Below are 18179 nucleotides of genomic sequence, written 5' to 3'. Positions count from 1 at the left end.
GCCGGCAGCACTATCTGTTGAAGTAGAGGAACAGTGGCCCCTGCCGTTTCTCGTCGGGGGCCTAAGAGAGAGAATTCAGAAATGGCCTATGGGGGCCCCTGTTCACTGGTCACTCGATGACACTCCCGCTAGTGCAAAAGATGCTGTGGACACTGAGAGGCCAGTCAGTCGAGTCCACTGGCAGATTTCTCCAATTCTGGCCACTCTGGGAGGAAGGCCAAGGACCCAGGCTTGGCTGCAAGTCTGGTGGGGGTGATCACCCCGGCCATGGTGTGCTGACAAGCTCCAGGGCACAGTCTGGGGGGCTGTAGCACAGCCAGGGCCCGTTCCCCGCGCTGAGCTGTGGCAGCAGGAAGCGGGTGTGGGCGGGAGCTGGACTGGAAAGGCCTCCTGCTGGGGGGGATCCACCCCAGCCGAGGCCTGGCCGCGCAGAGGGGACCCCGTACCTGGGGGGCAGGCCCCACAGTAGAAGGAGCCGGGGGTGTTGACACACGGCACGAGGGCCGAGCAGGGCGAGGCGGGCAGGTGGCACTCATCCACGTCCTCCGTGCAGGCCGGGCTGCCGGGCGGGGCCGGCGCTGTCCACCCCGCGTCGCAGACGCAGCTGTAGTTGGGCTGATGGGAGGGCAAGGGCGTGGACAGACCATCAGGAACACAGCAAGAAAACGCTTAAGGGGAAATCTCCCGAAGCCCCCAACTGTTCGCCCGTGGTGTTCATTTCCATCCGGCCAGTGGAGGGGCTCCACTCCCCCCACCCCCGCCCCCAGGATCCAACACGGACCACAGCATTGGGGGAAAAAAGAAAAAGGAAAAAGAGAGAGAAAATTCTTAGAGAGTGAAGGAAACCGATCATTTCCCTCCCCCACCCCGCCCCCCAAGGACGCTGGGGAGAGAGTAACAGCAATCACAGACTGTCATGTAGGTCGATATAATTAAAGGGAGTCGACTCTGCCCGCTGTGTTTACCGAGGGGAAAACACCCACGTAGGCACAGACCTCGGAAAATCAATTCGGTTTGTTTCTTCTTTTCTGGAAGATTTGCCTTCCCTTTACAGCCCCGCCCCCCAGCCAGGCCGGAAGGGAACCGTTTCCCATCGCCTGGGCTGGCAAACAGAGCTGGAAGCCAGACCTGGCCTCCTGCAGGACCAAGAGAGGGGGCAAGGTCACCAGAGACCAGCCTCGAGGGCTTGCTTGGAAAAGTTTAATTCTTGGGGACTTCTGTGCTCCCAGAAAAAAACATCTAGACTCCAAAAAAGTTATCACTGTTAAAACACAAGGTGCAGAGAAGGCAGGTCTCTCTCATATTCATAGCACTGTAGCACTGTCGTCCCATTGTTCATCAATTTGCTCAAGCGGGCACCAGTAACGTCTCCATTGTGAGACTCGTTGTTACTGTTTTTGGCATATTGAATGTGCCACAGGTAGCTTGCCAGGCTCTGCCATGTGGGCGTGATTCTCTCGGTAGCTTGCCGGGCTCTCCGAGAGGGATGGAGGAATCGAATGTGGGTCAGCTGCATGCAAGGCAAATGCTCTACCCTCTGTGCTATCGCTCTAGTCCGCTATTCATAGGCATAATAAGAATGGAGCTTATGTGATGAAACCATAAGCTCTGGAGTCACTTCTGCTTGTCCCTGGGCCACTCTTTCCTTTCTGGCCTGGATCTTGGGGAAGGGCTGGCAGAGTCCCCTTCGACAGCCCGAGCTCACACACCGACCAGGAGGAGGAACTCATTGCTAAGACCACCCTCTCCAGAATCATTTGGGGGGCTAGGAGGTAGTGCTGCTAGGGAACATGCCAAGTGGACCCACCACCCATTTTATCCCCAGCACCACAGGTTCCCCTGAGGTCCCCCCAATGCAATGCTGAGCACCCACTGGCATGACCCAGGCACCCCCAGAGTGGGGATTGGACCCTCCGGCCCTAGCATGGAACCACTAACACAGTGGGCTGAGAATTGCAACCGCCGAGATTAGTTCCCCCCCAGAGCAACTAAGCATCCCCAACCAAAGAGAGTTACTTCCGGCAAGGACCCACCACTCCAGCCTGCTGGCGGACCAGGTCCTCACAGATGCCGTGGACGCAGAGCTCCTTGGAACCCCTTTCACAGTCGTCAAATCTGGATGCACACTGGGGACCGTAAGTCTCATGTGAGCACAGGCAACTGTTGGTGACAGAGGAGCACAGGTTGGGGGGGAAGGGCTGCAGGGAAACGGTTTCTTTGCATCAGTTAAAAACAACCCATTCCCCTCACCTGAACCATAACACAGAAAGAAAGGCGTTTTCCTTGCATGTGGCCAACCAAGGTTTGATCCCCAGCACCCCCTGTGGTCCCCCAAGCACCGCCAGGAATAATTCCTGAGTGCAGAGCCAGGAGTAATGCCTGAGCATGACCGGTGTCACCCAAAAAGCAAACAAACAAACAAAAAACCCCATTCCACCTGGGAGGTCAGGGAGTACACACGAGAGTCAGCACAGCTGATCTGGCCCCTGGAATCTGTAAAGATAAACCCTCTGCTGGAGATAACGCCTCTGCTCCACGGGGTGGGCCGGGTAACTGCTATCTCCCCCAGGACAGACTAAGAGGGACACCACTTCCGACCGGGTCATGACCAGCACTAAAAATTCTTCTGGTATCAAGTTATCAAGCCATGCTGTCTATAAAGCAAGAAGGACAGGGCTCAGTGGGCATGGCGTGGGGAGTCCACACCTCGTCCATCGAGCCGTTTGAACCCAGCAACTCACACAGGCTGACTGAGCTGATAAACCCCCCCAGTGAGCCCCGTTCCCGAGGGTTGTATGACCCTAGAAGAAAGGTGAGCTCCACACCTCAGAGCCCACGGAGGTTGTCACCCTGTTCCAAAGGGCAGTTCTCAAGGGTTTCTCCAGCAATGACACTCTCAGCTGCACCGCAAAGCCTCTACTTAGCTGAGGGTATTAGTTCAACCAGAGTAAAAGCAGGCAACGAACTACTGTCATTCAAAACATGGATGGGTTGGCTTTGTGTCCACGTGGCGGCTCCAAGGAAAGAGGGAAGGAAGGAGAATGGCAGGAACTATGGGGGAGGGGGGAAATCAGGGGTCCGACTCACTCAGGACTGTCTCAGCACCTCTGATGGAGGGAGAGCCTGGCCCCGTCGCATCATCAGCCAGACGAGAGTGTCGTGGACCCGCAGAGGGGGTACAAGGCTATGAGGTCAGAGATGAGGAACAGAGGTCCCCGCATGCCGTGTCCTGGACCTACTTTCTGAGTATGCTGATGAATGCATCACCCCCAAGCTAAAGAAGCCCCTTCACAAAGACACATATCACAGCACCAGGCAATCCACTTCACTCAAATCAGCAAAGGCTTGAGAGTGTGGCTTGAGTTTTGCTGCTTGAAAAGAGCAAGAGCCACACGCTGGACACAGAACAGGGCGGATTCCGAGAGGATCACCCATCCCTCTGCCCCCTCCAAACAACGGCTGGGTCCTGAAGAAGAGATGGATGGATGTGGCACCAACGGACTTTGGGCATCATTCAGGTACTCACCTATGGAATTGCCCACCCTCACCAACAGTAAAAGATGCAGGAGGCCCAGGCTCAGCCACAGGAAATTTGAATTTCAGATAAAGAAATACTTCTTTGGTATAAGGATGCCCCATTAAATGTCATTAAACAGTCAAGTAAAAACCGTTCCATTATAAATATGTTGCCCAGCACTGCCAGATTGTCTCTCTCATTAAGACCAAGGCATCGATTCATAGCAACAGATAATTCAACGTAAGGAAAGTACCGTTCTTCCCTGCCTGTTTTATGTCTGTTTCCCAAGTTCTCTCTGCCAGTCTCTGCATCCGATAAGCCCTACCCCATTCCCTTTTCCCCTCCCATCCTTACACAGGACAGTCTCCCACAGTTGTTTCACTGTATACTCGAAGATAAGAAAACCTGAAAGCATTTCAGGTACATATTTGTGCAATTTGTGCAGTGGATCCAAGCACTTTCTGTTGCTGATAATTAATTTATCACCTTGACCCACCAGAAAAACATTTAAATCTTTAAACCATGATGACTTAGCTTCCTGACGCTTTTCTCTAAAGGAGAGATCTGAGTCCCCAAGGGTAAGATCCTAGGGTAAGATGGCTGGGTTTCACACCTGGTCACCCTCCACAGAACCAAACTTTCCCTAACTCTGTTTCCTGTGAAATGACCGTGCTGACCCTTGAACACTGCTTTCACCTTGAGGCCTAAAGGAATTCTCGGCAGTAAGTGCTCAGGAAATGGTGGTTATCGCATCACTGGGAGCTTAACTTAGAAAAAAAATCACTTAAGATTTCAGAAGAGATTCTGGTCCATGGGATCATCTGAAAAACCCTCTTTATTTTTCTCTTTCCCTGCTCCCCGGGAATGATCCAAATCCTATTCTTCTCTGTCAATGGCTATGAAATAGCTCTCTTCCTTCCACTGAGATTTAGATTGTGTGAGAACAAGAGAGAGGGAGGCAGGAAGAAGCCAAGGGCAGGCTCAGTTTCCCGGTTAGAATCCTCAAAGGCACAGATTAGACATTCCACTCTACGGATGAGGCTACCACAGAATCAGTTATGGGTAGGGGTGAATGAAGATGAATGTCCGTAGTCAGCATGTTCTGGAAGGAAGGGTTTAGATCTGACATGCTTCAGGGGTCTTTTAATTATTATTATTAACAATATTTTTATTGAATCACCTTGAGATAGAGTTACAAAGCTTTCATGATTGAGTTTCAGTTATACAGTGATCGAACACCCATCCCTCCACCAGTGCACATTTTCCACCACCAATGTTCCCAGTATCCACCCCCCAATACCATCCCTCCCCCAGCATCTATGGCAGACAATTTCCCCCATACTCTCTCTCTCTCTACTTTGGGGCATTATGGTTTGCAATACAGATACCGAGAAGTTATTGTGTTTGGTCCTTTATCTACTTTCAGCTCACATTTTCCACCCCAAATGATTCTTCCAACCATCATTGACTTAGTGATCCCTTCTCTATCCTGGCTGCCTTCTCCCCCAGCTCATGAGACAGGCTTCCAACAAGGGAAAAATATTCCTGGCCTTTGTGGCCACTGTCCTTGGGTGTCAGTCTCATATTATTTATATTCCACAAATGAATTCAGTCATTCTATGTCTGTCTTCAGGTGTCTTTTAAGTACAAAATGTTTGCTAGGCAACTATATTCTCAAGGTACCTTGATGTGCCCTAAAAATAGAGATGATTCACCATGATGCCTTGAGTTTTAAAACAAAAGTCACCGGTGTTATCTTTTCAATAGAATGATTCCTCTCCCTGACTGGCTTTTAGCTGCTGACTCAGCAGACAGCCCCGTGAGGATGAAAGCTCTCCTTGAGCTGGGCTGCATGCAGCAGAACCAAACCTCTCGGCCTTCAGAAACACAGCCAGAGCCTCTGGCAGTGGAGAGGAGGTTGAAAATATACTTTGGTCGTAATAGTTTAACTTGTGTTAGGGTCCATGGTTCAATATTGATATAAGCTGCCTAACTGATAGAGGTAATGAGTTTAATCGCTAACTACCGCCAGAGTCCAAAACACAGTCGCCTCCTCCGTGGCACTCTACCATTTTAGTGCACCAACGATAAGAGGAGAGACGGGCATGGGGCTCTGTAGGGAAGCACATGGCCTGCTTGGAGATCTGGCTGGATGCCAGCAGGAAGGGAGAGGGAGAGGAATGGACAAGAGGAGGGAGGGAAGAGGAGGGAGGGGGGAAAGAAATCAGTGTATTCTTGGAGGAAAAGCAAACATGATCAATTTGCTTTTTCCCCTCGAAAGTCTTCTAGATCTAAATCCAAAGCTGTGACATACTCCTGGCCAGTGCAAGTTTGGATCTCAAGGGCTGTCCTTATACCCAAAGGAAGACTACATAGAAGAGTTTATTCTTCGAGACAAAGGGAATGGTAACCAAATAAGAAGTGGCCAAAGTGTGAGTGTGTGTGTGTGTGTGTGTGTGTGTGTGAGAGAGAGAGAGAGAGAGAGAGAGAGAGACAGAGAGAGACAGAGAGACAGAGAGACAGAGGCAGAGGCAGAGACAGTGACAGAGACAGAGAGAGACAGAGAGAGACAGCACAGCAGAGCAGATGCTGGCCTTGCCCCTAGCTGAGCTCTAACTAGGAGCAGTTAGGTATGGTTGGGTGTGACCATCCCTCTAAAACAAACACCAAAAACAAGAAGTGGCCAAATATTATCTGTCAGCGGCCTGAAGAACTGGGAAAAGACTCTACCACAATAATCCATGTATTTTGCTCGCTCTGCTGACATGCATCTAAAAAAAGTCTTAACCAGAAATTTCCCGAAGAAATGAGGCTTCCAATTAATTAGTCTTTGTACAGTGAGTTGTCTCTCAGGGGGGGTTGTAATTGGGAATTGTTCATCCCTTCACAGACAGTTTCTTGTCTCCCCACAGGGAAATGGGCTCCAAGATGTCAAGACTGAAAAGGCCCCGCCCCCACCCCGCCCTATTTCTGCGTTAGCTTTATGCATTCATTATGGTTATTTAACAACGATTTGAGTTTCCTTCTACTAGGTGCCTGCTGGTTCCCCCGAGGCTGCTGAGTGCCAGGCCTGTCCTCACAGAGCACAGGGGAGGGCAGGGTCCAAGCGTCCTCTGCCTCTCACCACAGGCCTCCCCAGGCAACCAGTCCATCCTCTGCTCACACCTAGTTTTCTATTTTCTTTTAATCCTTTAAAAATAAACCTCAGGCATACGCCTGAATTGAGTCTTTAGCTCATAGGTGACCAACCGGAATCGCCTAATCCAGAGGGAGGAACCAGGTCAACTCGCTCTGGTCCCTCCCCGGCACACGGGCAGAGGCCGGGAGTCAGGGCTTCCAGAGCCCGCACACTTAGCCCTGAAACTTCCCATAAAGGGAGCCTCAAGGGACAATTCTGTGTTGCTCGAATATAGTTGAATCTGGAATCCAGGCACGGCTCAACAAATTAAGTGGCAGGACTCGACAAATTCATATTCTGTGAATATTCTTGCTGTTTTGAATCTGTGATAATTAGGACAGGCTAAACATTCACTGTAATAAGACCGCGCGTGTGTTCCCAGACATAGTTCTTGACCTACCTAGGTCTGCTCTTGGAAATACTGGTGATAAATTTTAAACAACAACAACAAAAGCAAAAATAAAACCCCAATTCATACTCGATTCATCTTTCTCACTCATAGCTCTCTCTCTCTCTCTCTCTCTCTCTCCCTCTCTCTCTCTCTCTCTCTACCCCATCTCAGTTTCTAACTCTTCTTCCTTTATTTGTATCTCGACATAGAATAACACAGAACTCTAGAGCTCTAATTCCTGACATGCAGCCAATAACTGCTCACTCTCCTTTTCCGTTTCTCAGGAAAATGCAGTAAGCTGGGCTCCCAGCTTCCTCATCACTGCCCATTTCTCAGTCCATTTCTCACTTGCTCTGTGGATTTTATTCCACCCGCACATCTTTGTTACTCTGTGGGCTTGCAAGACCCTAGGAGACAACGATGATGTAGGAAGCCTGGAGTGAGAGCCAACCTCCGGTACATTCCTCGAGACCAGAAAAGCATGGTGGCAATCAGTGCCAGGAGCCGGGCCTTTGTGATTGATCTCTCCAAGGAACAAGTCTCATTGATAAATGCTTATTAATAGAAATCAGGAGATAATGCTTTCAAGGGAATGGAAGATTAGCCCTGCTTTCTGGATCTAACCCAAGCTTGAATGTTTATCAGAGCAGCGATAAAGAAGTTCATTTAAACGAGAAATAAAATCCTGCAAGTAAAAGATTCTTTAACAACCTCAGAGTTAATACAAGTCCGAGGCGGTCAATTATGATTTTGCACAATGAGTATGCTTATGGACATACCTACCTGTGTCTTGAACAAATGAAGCTTATTACTTGAAATGAGAAAAAAATTAAGATGAGATCAAAAGAACAAATGGATCATTAAAATGAAAAAGAGAAGACTACTATTTGAGAAAAGTAGTTAATGGACTAACAGCAAGGGAAAAGCAAAATTATATCACTTTTCAGAAAAAGCAAATTTTTTTCTGGAAAGACAGTCAGATCTTGTTAACAGGGAAATGAAAATAGGTCACAAAGGCGTGAGCAAAGAGAAGAAATACTCCTCCTTTGTTTCACGGAGACTATATCCCAGAGGCGAAAGAGTGGTTCCTGCAATCCCAGAACCCACCCAAAGGTAAGTAAGTCCCTTTGAATCATCACAGGACACAAGAGACCAATCAAACATAAGAAAAGATATTATCTCAGGCTATCTTCTAAAGGAAGTACAACCATAGAAATGACACCTGTATCTGTATGTTCATTGCAGTACTGTTCACAATAGCCCGAATCTGGAAACAACATAAGTGACCAAGAACAGACTTAAAGAAACTTTGTTACATGTACACAACCGAAGACTATGCAGCTATTAGGAAATATGAAGTCATGAAATTTGCTTATAAGTGGATGGTCATGGAAAATATCGTGTTAAGTGAAATGAGTCAGAAAGAGGGACAGACATAGAAGGACTACACTCATTTGTGGAATATAAAATAACATAATATGAGACTAATACCCAAGGACAGTAGACACAAGGGCCAGGAATATTGCTCCATAGTTGAAAGCTGGCTTTTGAGCTGGGGGAGAAGGCAGCTGGAATTGAGAAGGGATCACTAAGTCAATGATGGTTGGAGAGATAGTTCCGGATGGAAGATATGTGCTGAAAGTAGATAAGGGACCAAACGCAATAACTTCTCCATGTCTGTATTGCAAACCATAATGCCCAAAAGTAGAGAGAGAGTATGGGGAAAACTGTCTGCCATAGAGGCAGGGAGAGGGGTGGGACGGGTGGGGGTAGGGATACTGGAGACGTTGGTGGTGGAAAATGTGCACTGGTGGAGGAATGGGTGTTCGGTCATTGGATGACTGAATGCAAACATGAAAGCTTTGTAAGTGTTGCTCACATGATTCAATCGAAAAAAGGGGAAGTGTAACAGAATGTACAAAATGTGACTCTGATGCTGATCTGCCATCCATTTTGGGACAGATTGTTTTAAAAGGGCCGTGAGCGAGGCAGCATGGCTGTGTGGCCCATCTTCAGAGTGTTCTGGAAATGTGCAAGCTTGGAGCTACCTGCCCAGCTCGGCAGAGTAGGGGAGGAATCCTGGAAACGGGGGCAGCGGGCAAGTGTGGTAAATGGAAGGGAAGGCAAGAGCCCCAAGTTGATCTGGGAGTTCTGGTTCAGGCGATGCATACCAAGGACACGGGGACCTCACTGCCACCTTGGTCGGCGTTACCTTCAGCCCTGCACTGGCACTTGGCTGAAGAGAGCACGGATTCACAGGGTGAGTGCAGAGGGGCTAGTTGGAAACTCTCCCTCTCACTCTGTGAGCCCGAGTGCTCGCATGCCCCCTGGCCCCGAGCTCCGAGCCGCGCCAGGCCTGCCCGGCCACCCCTGCTCTTGCTGCAGCCCCCGGGCCTCTTCTGGCTCCCTCGGGGCGTGGAAGCTGGGCGTGGGGTGGCAGTTGAGGACTCGCAAGGTTTTCAGGCCTGGTGAACAGCCCTGTGTGTTTGACACGGGAGCCAGACATTTCCCCAACGGGGTGATCAGCTTTGCTGCTAACACGTTCTCCTTGGATGCTCTTAAATATGTTCAGGATTTTTAGGGAAAAAAATTTAATTGAGTCACCATGAGATACACAGTTACAGAGTTGCTTGTGATTGGGTGTCAGTCATACAGTGTTCCAACACTCATCCCTTCACCCCTGCACATTTCCCACCACCCATGTCTCCAGTTTCCCTGCTGCCCACCCTGTAAGTCCTCAAGGCGGGCCTCTAGGGCAGACACTTCTCTCTCTCTCTCTCTCTCTCTCTCTCTCTCTCTCTCTCTCTCTCTCTCTCTCTCTCTCTCTCTGTGTGTGTGTGTATGTTGTGTGTGTGTGTTTTGCAATACTGTTACTGAAAGGGTATCATGCATATCACTTTACCTCTTTTTCAGCACTCAGTTTTTGTCCACAGTATCAAAATAAAGTCATGAAATTTGTTTATACACAGACGGACACAAAGAGCATGATGCTGAGTGAAGTAAGTCAGAGAGGGACAGACACAGAATGATCGAGTTCCTTTGCGGGATAGAAAACAACAACATAGCACGTGCACAGTACCCACAGACAGTGGAGAGGAGGTCGGGAGGCCTGGTCCGTGGTGAGGAGCTGGCCACAAAGTGGGTGTGGGAGGGCAGTGAGGACAGAGAAGGGACCAGGATGCAGGATGTTTGCGGTGCTTCCCCAACACACCTGGGGATTTAGCCCAACACAGGGTCAGGTTACCTGTAACTCCCTGCGGTGTTCACACACGTGGCTCCGTTCTGGCAGCCCAGGGGGCTTCCTGAGTAGATCTCACATTCGTTAACATCCGTGGCACAGAGAGGACCCTGTGTCCGTGAAAGGAACAAAATCAGGTGACATGTGGGACCCACGCTCCATCTGGGGCCCACAGTCCCTGGGCCTGTGCTCTCCTCACCCGACACCATCAGATGTGCGTGGAATCCCATCCCTCCCCTAAGCCCCAGGGACCCTGCAGAGGGGGCTTCCGCCTGCGAGCTCTTCACCCCCCTACAGTCACAGAGGCATCCTGGGAGTCCTCATTTCAGGAGAGAGCGAGCCCTGGGAAGACTTCCGCCAGATTCACCGGGTACTTCCAGCGCTCCCCCCTTGCCGCGGTGTGGACAGAAATCCCTGCCCTGCATGCTGTGAGCCACCGAGTCCCTTTTTATGGGGGGGGGGGTGTGGTGGAGGGGGATGAATAATCCAGAAGGTTATGCAGACACATGCGTCCAAGGCGGGTGATTCGCCCTGAGCTGAGAGTCCACAGAGTCCGGGGCTGTAACTGGGCTGGCAGGGTGCCAGGCAAGCAGCCGGCTGGGCACCGTCCCAGCCTGGCGAGCGACTCACCTGCCACTGCGGGGGACAGATGCAGTAGAAGGCGTCGTGCAGGCTGAGGCAGGTTCCACCGTGCTGGCAGGGGTTGCTGCCACACACCTTCCTGGCCACTGTCTGAAAGGGGCGGGACAGGCTGTGAGACGGCGACGCTGGTGGGCGGCGTCTTCCTCCACGCCGGAACCGAGCCACGTGCTGTGTGAGCGGAAAGCCGACCCGGCCCGGAGGACGCTGCGCGGCCCCCTGCCAGCGCGCCCACCTCGGACCGCGGATGGAGCAACGTGCGAGAGAAGGGGACGGGGCAATAGCACAGCGGGGAGGGCGTTTGCCTTGCACTCGGCCGACCCAGGTTCGATTCCCAGCATCCCATATGGTCCCTGAGCACTGCGAGGAGTAATTCCTGAGTGCAGAGCCAGGAGTAACCCCTGAGCATCGCCGGGTGTGACCCAAAAATGAAAAAAAAAGTGGGAGGGAAGACTCCCGCTGTGTGCTCCAGGAAGGCATCGCTCGGCAGAGACACCCACAGTGGTGGACGGGAGCCGAGGCTCCGGGGTGGGAACCAGAAGGACCGTTTCCTGGAACTAAGGAAGCAGCTGGGATATTGTAGTTCTGCTGTGGGTTCCTCCAGGGAAGCCTGGGAAATGGGACGTTTGTGCCTGAGGCCTCCTGAGAAGGAGAGAGGCTCAGAGGAAGCGTCTGCCCAGGTGCTCCGTGCCCCGTGCTCAGCCCGGGGTCCCCAACACACCAGCCTCTGTCTACACCAGCTGGGGACTCTCGCCCCGCGTCAGCTACCAGATTCCATCTGCTGCTGCCTTTGGGGGCGGAGGAAACTTGAAGATGACAGGTGATGATAAGGAAAAGTGTTCTAGAATTTCACTTCCCTTCAGCCTGATTCTGTCTGAAAAACTGAAATAGGGGCAGATGATTCAGTCCCTCTAGCTTTCATTTTCAGTGACCGGGAAGAAAAACAGTCTGTCCTGCTGCTCGAGGGAGGACAGGGTGGCCAGTGGCCCGGGGCCTCATCAGAAGGCCCCTTCTCTGCAGCTGTGCCAAGGGGAGATGTCCGGCTCCATCTCCCTCCACGGCCCTCCCAGCCGCACGCTGGTACCGCGGGCAGCCCTGGGCAGCAGGGGACTCTGCTAGGAGAATCGGCCGCCGTCTGTGGTCTTTTCTGGCATAGGAAAGCAAGACGGTCTGGGCATTTCAAACGCAAAGGTCTACGGCAGGTCCCGCAGGACATGAAATCAGCAAGCTCAGCAGGCAGGAGACACTGGGCATTGGGGCGTGGATGGCAGCACGCGGAGAACACGAGCCCAGCCAAGACATGAAGCCACCTGCACTCAAAACGCATTAGGGACAATCCCAGGGTGTGGGCGGGTGGGGGAACCTTTGCCTTTCGAGAGGAAGAATACTCATCTCTGGAAGAATAAGAAAACACTCCAGGGGCTGGAGCGACAGGAGAGTGGGTAAGGTGCTTGGCTGGCACGCAGCTGACCTGGGTTCAATCCCTGGTGCCCTGTGTGGTCCCTTGAGTCCCACCACGAGTGATCCCTGAGCACAGAGACAGGAGTAAGCCCTGATTATAGCTTGGTGTGGGGAGGGAAGGGAGGAAGGAAGGAAGGAAGGAAGGAAGGAAGGAAGGAAGGAAGGAAGGAAGGAAGGAAGGAAGGAAGGAAGGAAGGAAGGAAGGAAGGAAGGGAGGGAGGGAGGGAGGGAGGGAGGGAGGGAGGAGGGAATGGAGGTAGGAAGGGAGGAAAGAAGGGAGGGAGGAAGGAAGGAAGGAAGGAAGGAAGGAAGGAAGGAAGGAAGGAAGGAAGGAAGGAAGGAAGGGAGGGAGGAAGGAAGGAAGGAAGGAAGGAAGGAAGGAAGGAAGGAAGGAAGGAAGGAAGGGAGGGAGGGAGGGAGGGAGGGAGGGAGGAGGGAATGGAGGTAGGAAGGGAGGAAAGAAGGGAGGGAGGAAGGAAGGAAGGAAGGAAGGAAGGAAGGAAGGAAGGAAGGAAGGAAGGGAGGAAGGAAGGAAGGAAGGGAGGAAGGAAGGGAGGAGGAAAGAAGGGAGGGAGGAAGGAAGGAAGGAAGGAAGGAAGGAAGGAAGGAAGGAAGGAAGGAAGGAAGGAAGGAAGGAAGGAAGGAAGGAAGGAAGGAAGGAACGGAGGGAGGGAGGAAGGAAGGGAGGAAGGAAGGAAGGAAGGAAGGAAGGAAGGAAGGAAGGAAGGAAGGAAGGAAGGAAGGAAGGAAGGGAGGGAGGGAGGGAGGGAGGAGGGAATGGAGGTAGGAAGGGAGGAAAGAAGGGAGGGAGGAAGGAAGGAAGGAAGGAAGGAAGGAAGGAAGGAAGGAAGGAAGGAAGGGAGGAAGGAAGGAAGGGAGGAAGGAAGGGAGGAGGAAAGAAGGGAGGGAGGAAGGAAGGAAGGAAGGAAGGAAGGAAGGAAGGAAGGAAGGAAGGAAGGAAGGAAGGAAGGAAGGAAGGAACGGAGGGAGGGAGGAAGGAAGGAAGGAAGGAAGGAAGGAAGGAAGGAAGGAAGGAAGGAAGGAAGGAAGGGAAGGAAGGAAGGAAGGAAGGAAGGAAGGAAGGAAGGAAGGAAGGAAGGAAGGAAGGAAGGGAGGGAGGGAGGGAGGGAGGAGGGAATGGAGGTAGGAAGGGAGGAAAGAAGGGAGGGAGGGAGGAAGGAAGGAAGGAAGGAAGGAAGGAAGGAAGGAAGGAAGGAAGGAAGGAAGGAAGGAGGAAAGAAGGGAGGGAGGAAGGAAGGAAGGAAGGAAGGAAGGAAGGAAGGAAGGAAGGAAGGAAGGAAGGAAGGAAGGAAGGAAGGAAGGAAGGAACGGAGGGAGGGAGGAAGGAAGGAAGGGAGGAAGGAAGGAAGGAAGGAAGGAAGGAAGGAAGGAAGGAAGGAAGGAAGGAAGGGAGGGAGGGAGGGAGGGAGGAGGGAATGGAGGTAGGAAGGGAGGAAAGAAGGGAGGGAGGAAGGAAGGAAGGAAGGAAGGAAGGAAGGAAGGAAGGAAGGAAGGGAGGAAGGAAGGAAGGAAGGGAGGAAGGAAGGGAGGAGGAAAGAAGGGAGGGAGGGAGGAAGGAAGGAAGGAAGGAAGGAAGGAAGGAAGGAAGGAAGGAAGGAAGGAAGGAAGGAAGGAAGGAAGGAAGGAAGGAAGGAACGGAGGGAGGGAGGAAGGAAGGAAGGAAGGAAGGAAGGAAGGAAGGAAGGAAGGAAGGAAGGAAGGAAGGAACGGAGGGAGGGAGGAAGGAAGGAAGGAAGGAAGGAAGGAAGGAAGGAAGGAAGGAAGGAAGGAAGGAAGGAAGGAAGGAAGGAAGGAAGGGAAGGAAGGAAGGAAGGAAGGAAGGGAGGGAGGGAGGGAGGGAGGGAGGAGGGAATGGAGGTAGGAAGGGAGGAAAGAAGGGAGGGAGGAAGGAAGGAAGGAAGGAAGGAAGGAAGGAAGGAAGGAAGGAAGGAAGGAAGGAAGGAAGGAAGGAAGGAAGGAAGGAAGGAAGGAAGGGAGGGAGGGAGGGAGGAAGGAAGGGAGGAAGGGAAGGAAAGAGGAAGGAAGGAGGGAGGGAAGGAGGGAAGGAAAAAGGAAGGGAGGAGGAGATGCCCCAGCACACTCCGGCCACATCTTTCTGAGCAGCCCCAGGCAGTGTGAGCAGCCCGGCAAGTTGCACAACTGTGAGCACTGAACAGCATGGCAAGCAGCAGCACTAAAAGGATGGGAGTAAAGGAAGAGGGAAAGGGATGGGGAGGAGGGAGAGAAGGGGCGGGAAGAGGGAGGGAGGAGGGCAAGCCAGGCACCTACAGAGTCTGAAGCTTTTAGTTTAACGACTGCCCAGATGGAGTCACCAGCACAGGGGTTTGAAGGGACGTCGGAGGCCAAGGGCTGCGCCCGAGCTCTGAGTCTAGAGGGGACAACAGTGGCTGACCACGGCTCCCCAGGAGTCTCTTTTTACTTTACTCCCGTTTGTCTGGGGGCCACACCCAGTGGTGCTTACTCTTGGTGGGCTCAGGGAACCGGGTGGGGTGCCGAGAATCGAACCCGGGTCCGATGCATGCAAGGCAAGCACCTTGCTTACTGGACTGTCGCTCCACCCCGGCACACAGTGTCTGGAAACTCAGTCCTCGAGGCCCACAGCAGCCGGCTGCCAGACAGCCACTGGCCAGCGCAGAGGGGACAGCACGTCTCTCTGACCGCAGTGTCACTAACCTCTGACGCTCACGGTCCTCGCCAGGGTCCTGGGAAACTGCCGGGGGAGCACTAAGGGCAGGGAAAGGAACAGCAGAGCCACCTGGACCCGGCCGTGCCCTGGGTGGAACTTGCCCGGGTCACTGGCTTACCTGCTCCAAGCGCTCCACCGTCCTCTCGAGCTCAGCCAGCTGCAGGGGAGGAGAGGCCTCAGTTAGCCGGCCCCGGCCCGTCCACACCTTGTCCTTCCTTCCATGTGGACTCACTTTCTCCCTTTGCCCTTGCTCCCTGCCCTTTCCTCCCTCCCCGCCCCATCCCGTCTTCTCTCCTCCGCTGCTTTCTCTTCCACCCGAAGACTGGGTGGAGGGAAAGGCAATCAATCAGTGGTGCTCGGGCCCATTCCCAGCTCTGTGCTCACAAGACCCCCTGGTGCATACCAGACACTGCAGGGCAAGCACCTCACCTCCCGCATGACCTCTCCAGCCCTCCTAGATTTTTTTAATCTAGGAGGGAGAATCTAGCTTCCCCCTCTCTTCAGGGAAGAGGAAAACCCAGAGAAATGGGGAATTCAGAAGAACTTGCTGCTCTGAGCCAGGAGTTCTCACCAAGGACCCTGGGTGAGAATTCCCTGTACCGGCAACAAGAAGGTGACCGTGAGGACGTCCTCTGAGGAAGGAGCCTGGGGGGCTGCGTCTGAACCAGCCGCAGTGGCGTGGGGCCATCGCCACAGTACTGGGTTCCTAAGGACACGGAGCCCCGTGCAAAACCCCAGTGTCCTGGGAACAGCTGCTTACGAAGGGGAGTCGGGCGGACTTACGGGGTCTACCAATGTGGGGATCGCACTTACCTTGGAATTCAGCAGGTGGATGTGGTTAGAAACATTTAGCGGCAGGCCACCGGCACCCCGTTTTAGATCTGTAATATCATCTTTGTTTCTCTGGATCTGATTTGTTTAAAGGAAGGGAAGGCCGAGAAGAGGGAGGACGAAGAAAGCACTCATCAGAAACGCCCCTCTGCTCTGCAGGGGTGGAACCTCAAACGTCGAGCCGTGTTCTGTTCGTCTACACTGGGACGTGGCCGGTCATTACCCAAAGCAGACAAGGACACGTGCAAGCCACAGGAGTCTAAGTCGGGGCACGGCTCCCCCAGGTCCTGTCGGGCCGCTCCCCAAGGGGTCCCCCGCTGGCATATCCTACCGCAACAGTTGGGGTGCCTGTTAGACGCGTGGCGTCAGAGCAGGGGGGGTTCGAACTGGGTTTGGATGAGATACTGAACAGCTGTGGGGGTCCCTTCGAGGTGGGGCCTCAGGCCCGGATAAGATCATGAGCGTCAGGGCCCGAGGCCGGCAATGAGCCCGCGTGGACAGGCTGCAGTGTGGGCACGCCCTGAGGCGTCTCAGTAAGCAGGAGAATAATGGGCACATTCTACTCTGTGTCCAAAACAAACTAGTCCCGACTGGACCTTTCTCAGGTCCCCCAAGTTCCTTACCTGCCTTGGGGGAACATTCAGCACTCCCCACTTGTATCTGCTTTCACCGGGTGTCCCACCCAGCACCCCCGGGCACCGCCAGCTGGCCTCCTTCCCACCACCCCTCACTCCCCCAGGGCATTATTCTCCGCCGGGTTCTGTTTCCCGTCCGATCTCTTTCCCCAGGGCCCGAGGCTTAACCTCCAGATTCAGAGACCCGTTCAATTAGCCGGTTCTGAACAGCTCTACAAATCATTTCCATGTATTTCCCCAAACATTACCTGATGTAAGCATTCGCCAAGGTCTTCGTTATTCAATTTAATTTTCCCCAGGGATCCAGTTCTAAATTCAATGTTTTGAGCAGGCCCCGTAAGGAACACTAAATTCCCCCTCTCTGCTGACATGCGCGGCCTGTGTGATTCAAACCAGAGAAGGCTTCGGTCATTCGCATTCCTAATGTTTCCATCTAAAGAACAAAATGTCCCAGTGACTAGCTCCAGACAGCATTTGCCTTCGCTCAGGGATCCACCTAACCAACCCCCCCCTCCCCGCCCCGTCCAGCTGCTGTTTCTGCTACGGCCAAACTTCCTGGTGTGATCTCCTAGTAATTATACATTGGTTTCTTGGCAAAATAGTAAGTGAATCATTTGTGTAAAGAGAAGGTATTTCCATGCATCATTCCAGATGTAGGGCCTTTGCCTTGCACGCGGCCGACCCGGGTTCGATTCCTCCGCCCCTCTCAGAGAGCCCGGCAAACTACTGAGAGTATGGAGCTCGCACTCCAGAGCCTGGCAAGCTACCCGTGGCGTATTCGATATGCCAAAAACAGTAACAACAAGTCTCACAATGGAGACGTTACTGGTGCCCGCTCAAGCAAATCGATGAGTAACGGGATGACAGTGACAGACAATGACAGTTGTTAACATCACAGCCAAGGAAAATGACACATTTGTTTATCTTTTCGTTCTTGGTGGTGGTTGTTTGGTTCTGTTTGGGGGCCACCCCCAACTGCACTCAAGCTTTCCTCCTGGCTCTGTGCTCAGAGATTGCTCCTAGCAGGATTCAGGGGACCCTGGGGGGTACCAGGGATCGAGCCTGTGTCAAGTGTGTACAGGCAAGTGCCTGACCCGCGGCAGTCTCTCTCCTGACCGTGAATCTCTCTCTCGGGGCACTACCCAGGTCCTTCCGCAGACATAAACCGGACATCTACTTACTGCTGACGGTCAGCGTTTCGTTCCTGCCTCTGCAGTTCCCGGTCTCCGCCATCCAACTCCCCAAATGTCAGTGCGAAGAGAAGATACCAAAGCCAGGGTGGGGACATGCTCCTCGACTGTCCGGCCGGCCCGCGGGGTATGAGAAGGCGACGCACCAAGTGTGGGAGCCAGAGCTGGCAGACTTTGACCTTGGCATACCCTGCAAGATTCCCTCCTTTCTTCTCTGCCCTAGAAGGGGCTGGCTTTTATTGTTTTTTTCCTCCCGAGGGATGTAAATGATCTCAGATCTTGGTACTCTTCAACTCGTGAGAGGTCAAAATCTACCTTGAAGAGATGCACAACTTAATAATCATTATCTATTTGACCTTTGAGATGTTAATAAATTGCTTTGGAAATACCAA

General features: G+C 52.7%; 1 protein-coding gene and 1 non-coding gene across 2 annotated transcripts in view; one reads left to right on the top strand and one right to left on the bottom strand.

The window, feature by feature from the left end:
* Positions 1-17885, bottom strand: part of CUBN (cubilin) — a 271581-nt gene extending 253696 nt beyond the window's left edge. The window contains exons 1-8 of the mRNA XM_004605343.2: positions 17779-17885; positions 16846-16975; positions 15945-16040; positions 15250-15288; positions 10955-11056; positions 10331-10434; positions 2034-2160; positions 447-615 (exon numbers count right to left, since the gene is read on the bottom strand). Of these exons, the coding sequence (XP_004605400.2) occupies positions 447-615; positions 2034-2160; positions 10331-10434; positions 10955-11056; positions 15250-15288; positions 15945-16040; positions 16846-16975; positions 17779-17885 (874 nt within the window). The remainder of the gene's footprint in view (positions 1-446; positions 616-2033; positions 2161-10330; positions 10435-10954; positions 11057-15249; positions 15289-15944; positions 16041-16845; positions 16976-17778) is intronic.
* LOC129399006 (small nucleolar RNA SNORA72) lies at positions 6993-7128 on the top strand. The gene has a single exon (XR_008626856.1). It is a non-coding gene; the product is annotated as a small nucleolar RNA SNORA72 (small nucleolar RNA).
* Positions 17886-18179: the final 294 nt, after the last annotated feature.

This window comes from Sorex araneus, chromosome 9 (assembly GCF_027595985.1).
Source record: "Sorex araneus isolate mSorAra2 chromosome 9, mSorAra2.pri, whole genome shotgun sequence".
NCBI lineage: Eukaryota > Metazoa > Chordata > Mammalia > Eulipotyphla > Soricidae > Sorex > Sorex araneus.
The sequence above is the reverse complement of the archived record's forward strand: the minus strand, read 5'-3'. Positions and strand labels throughout refer to the sequence as shown.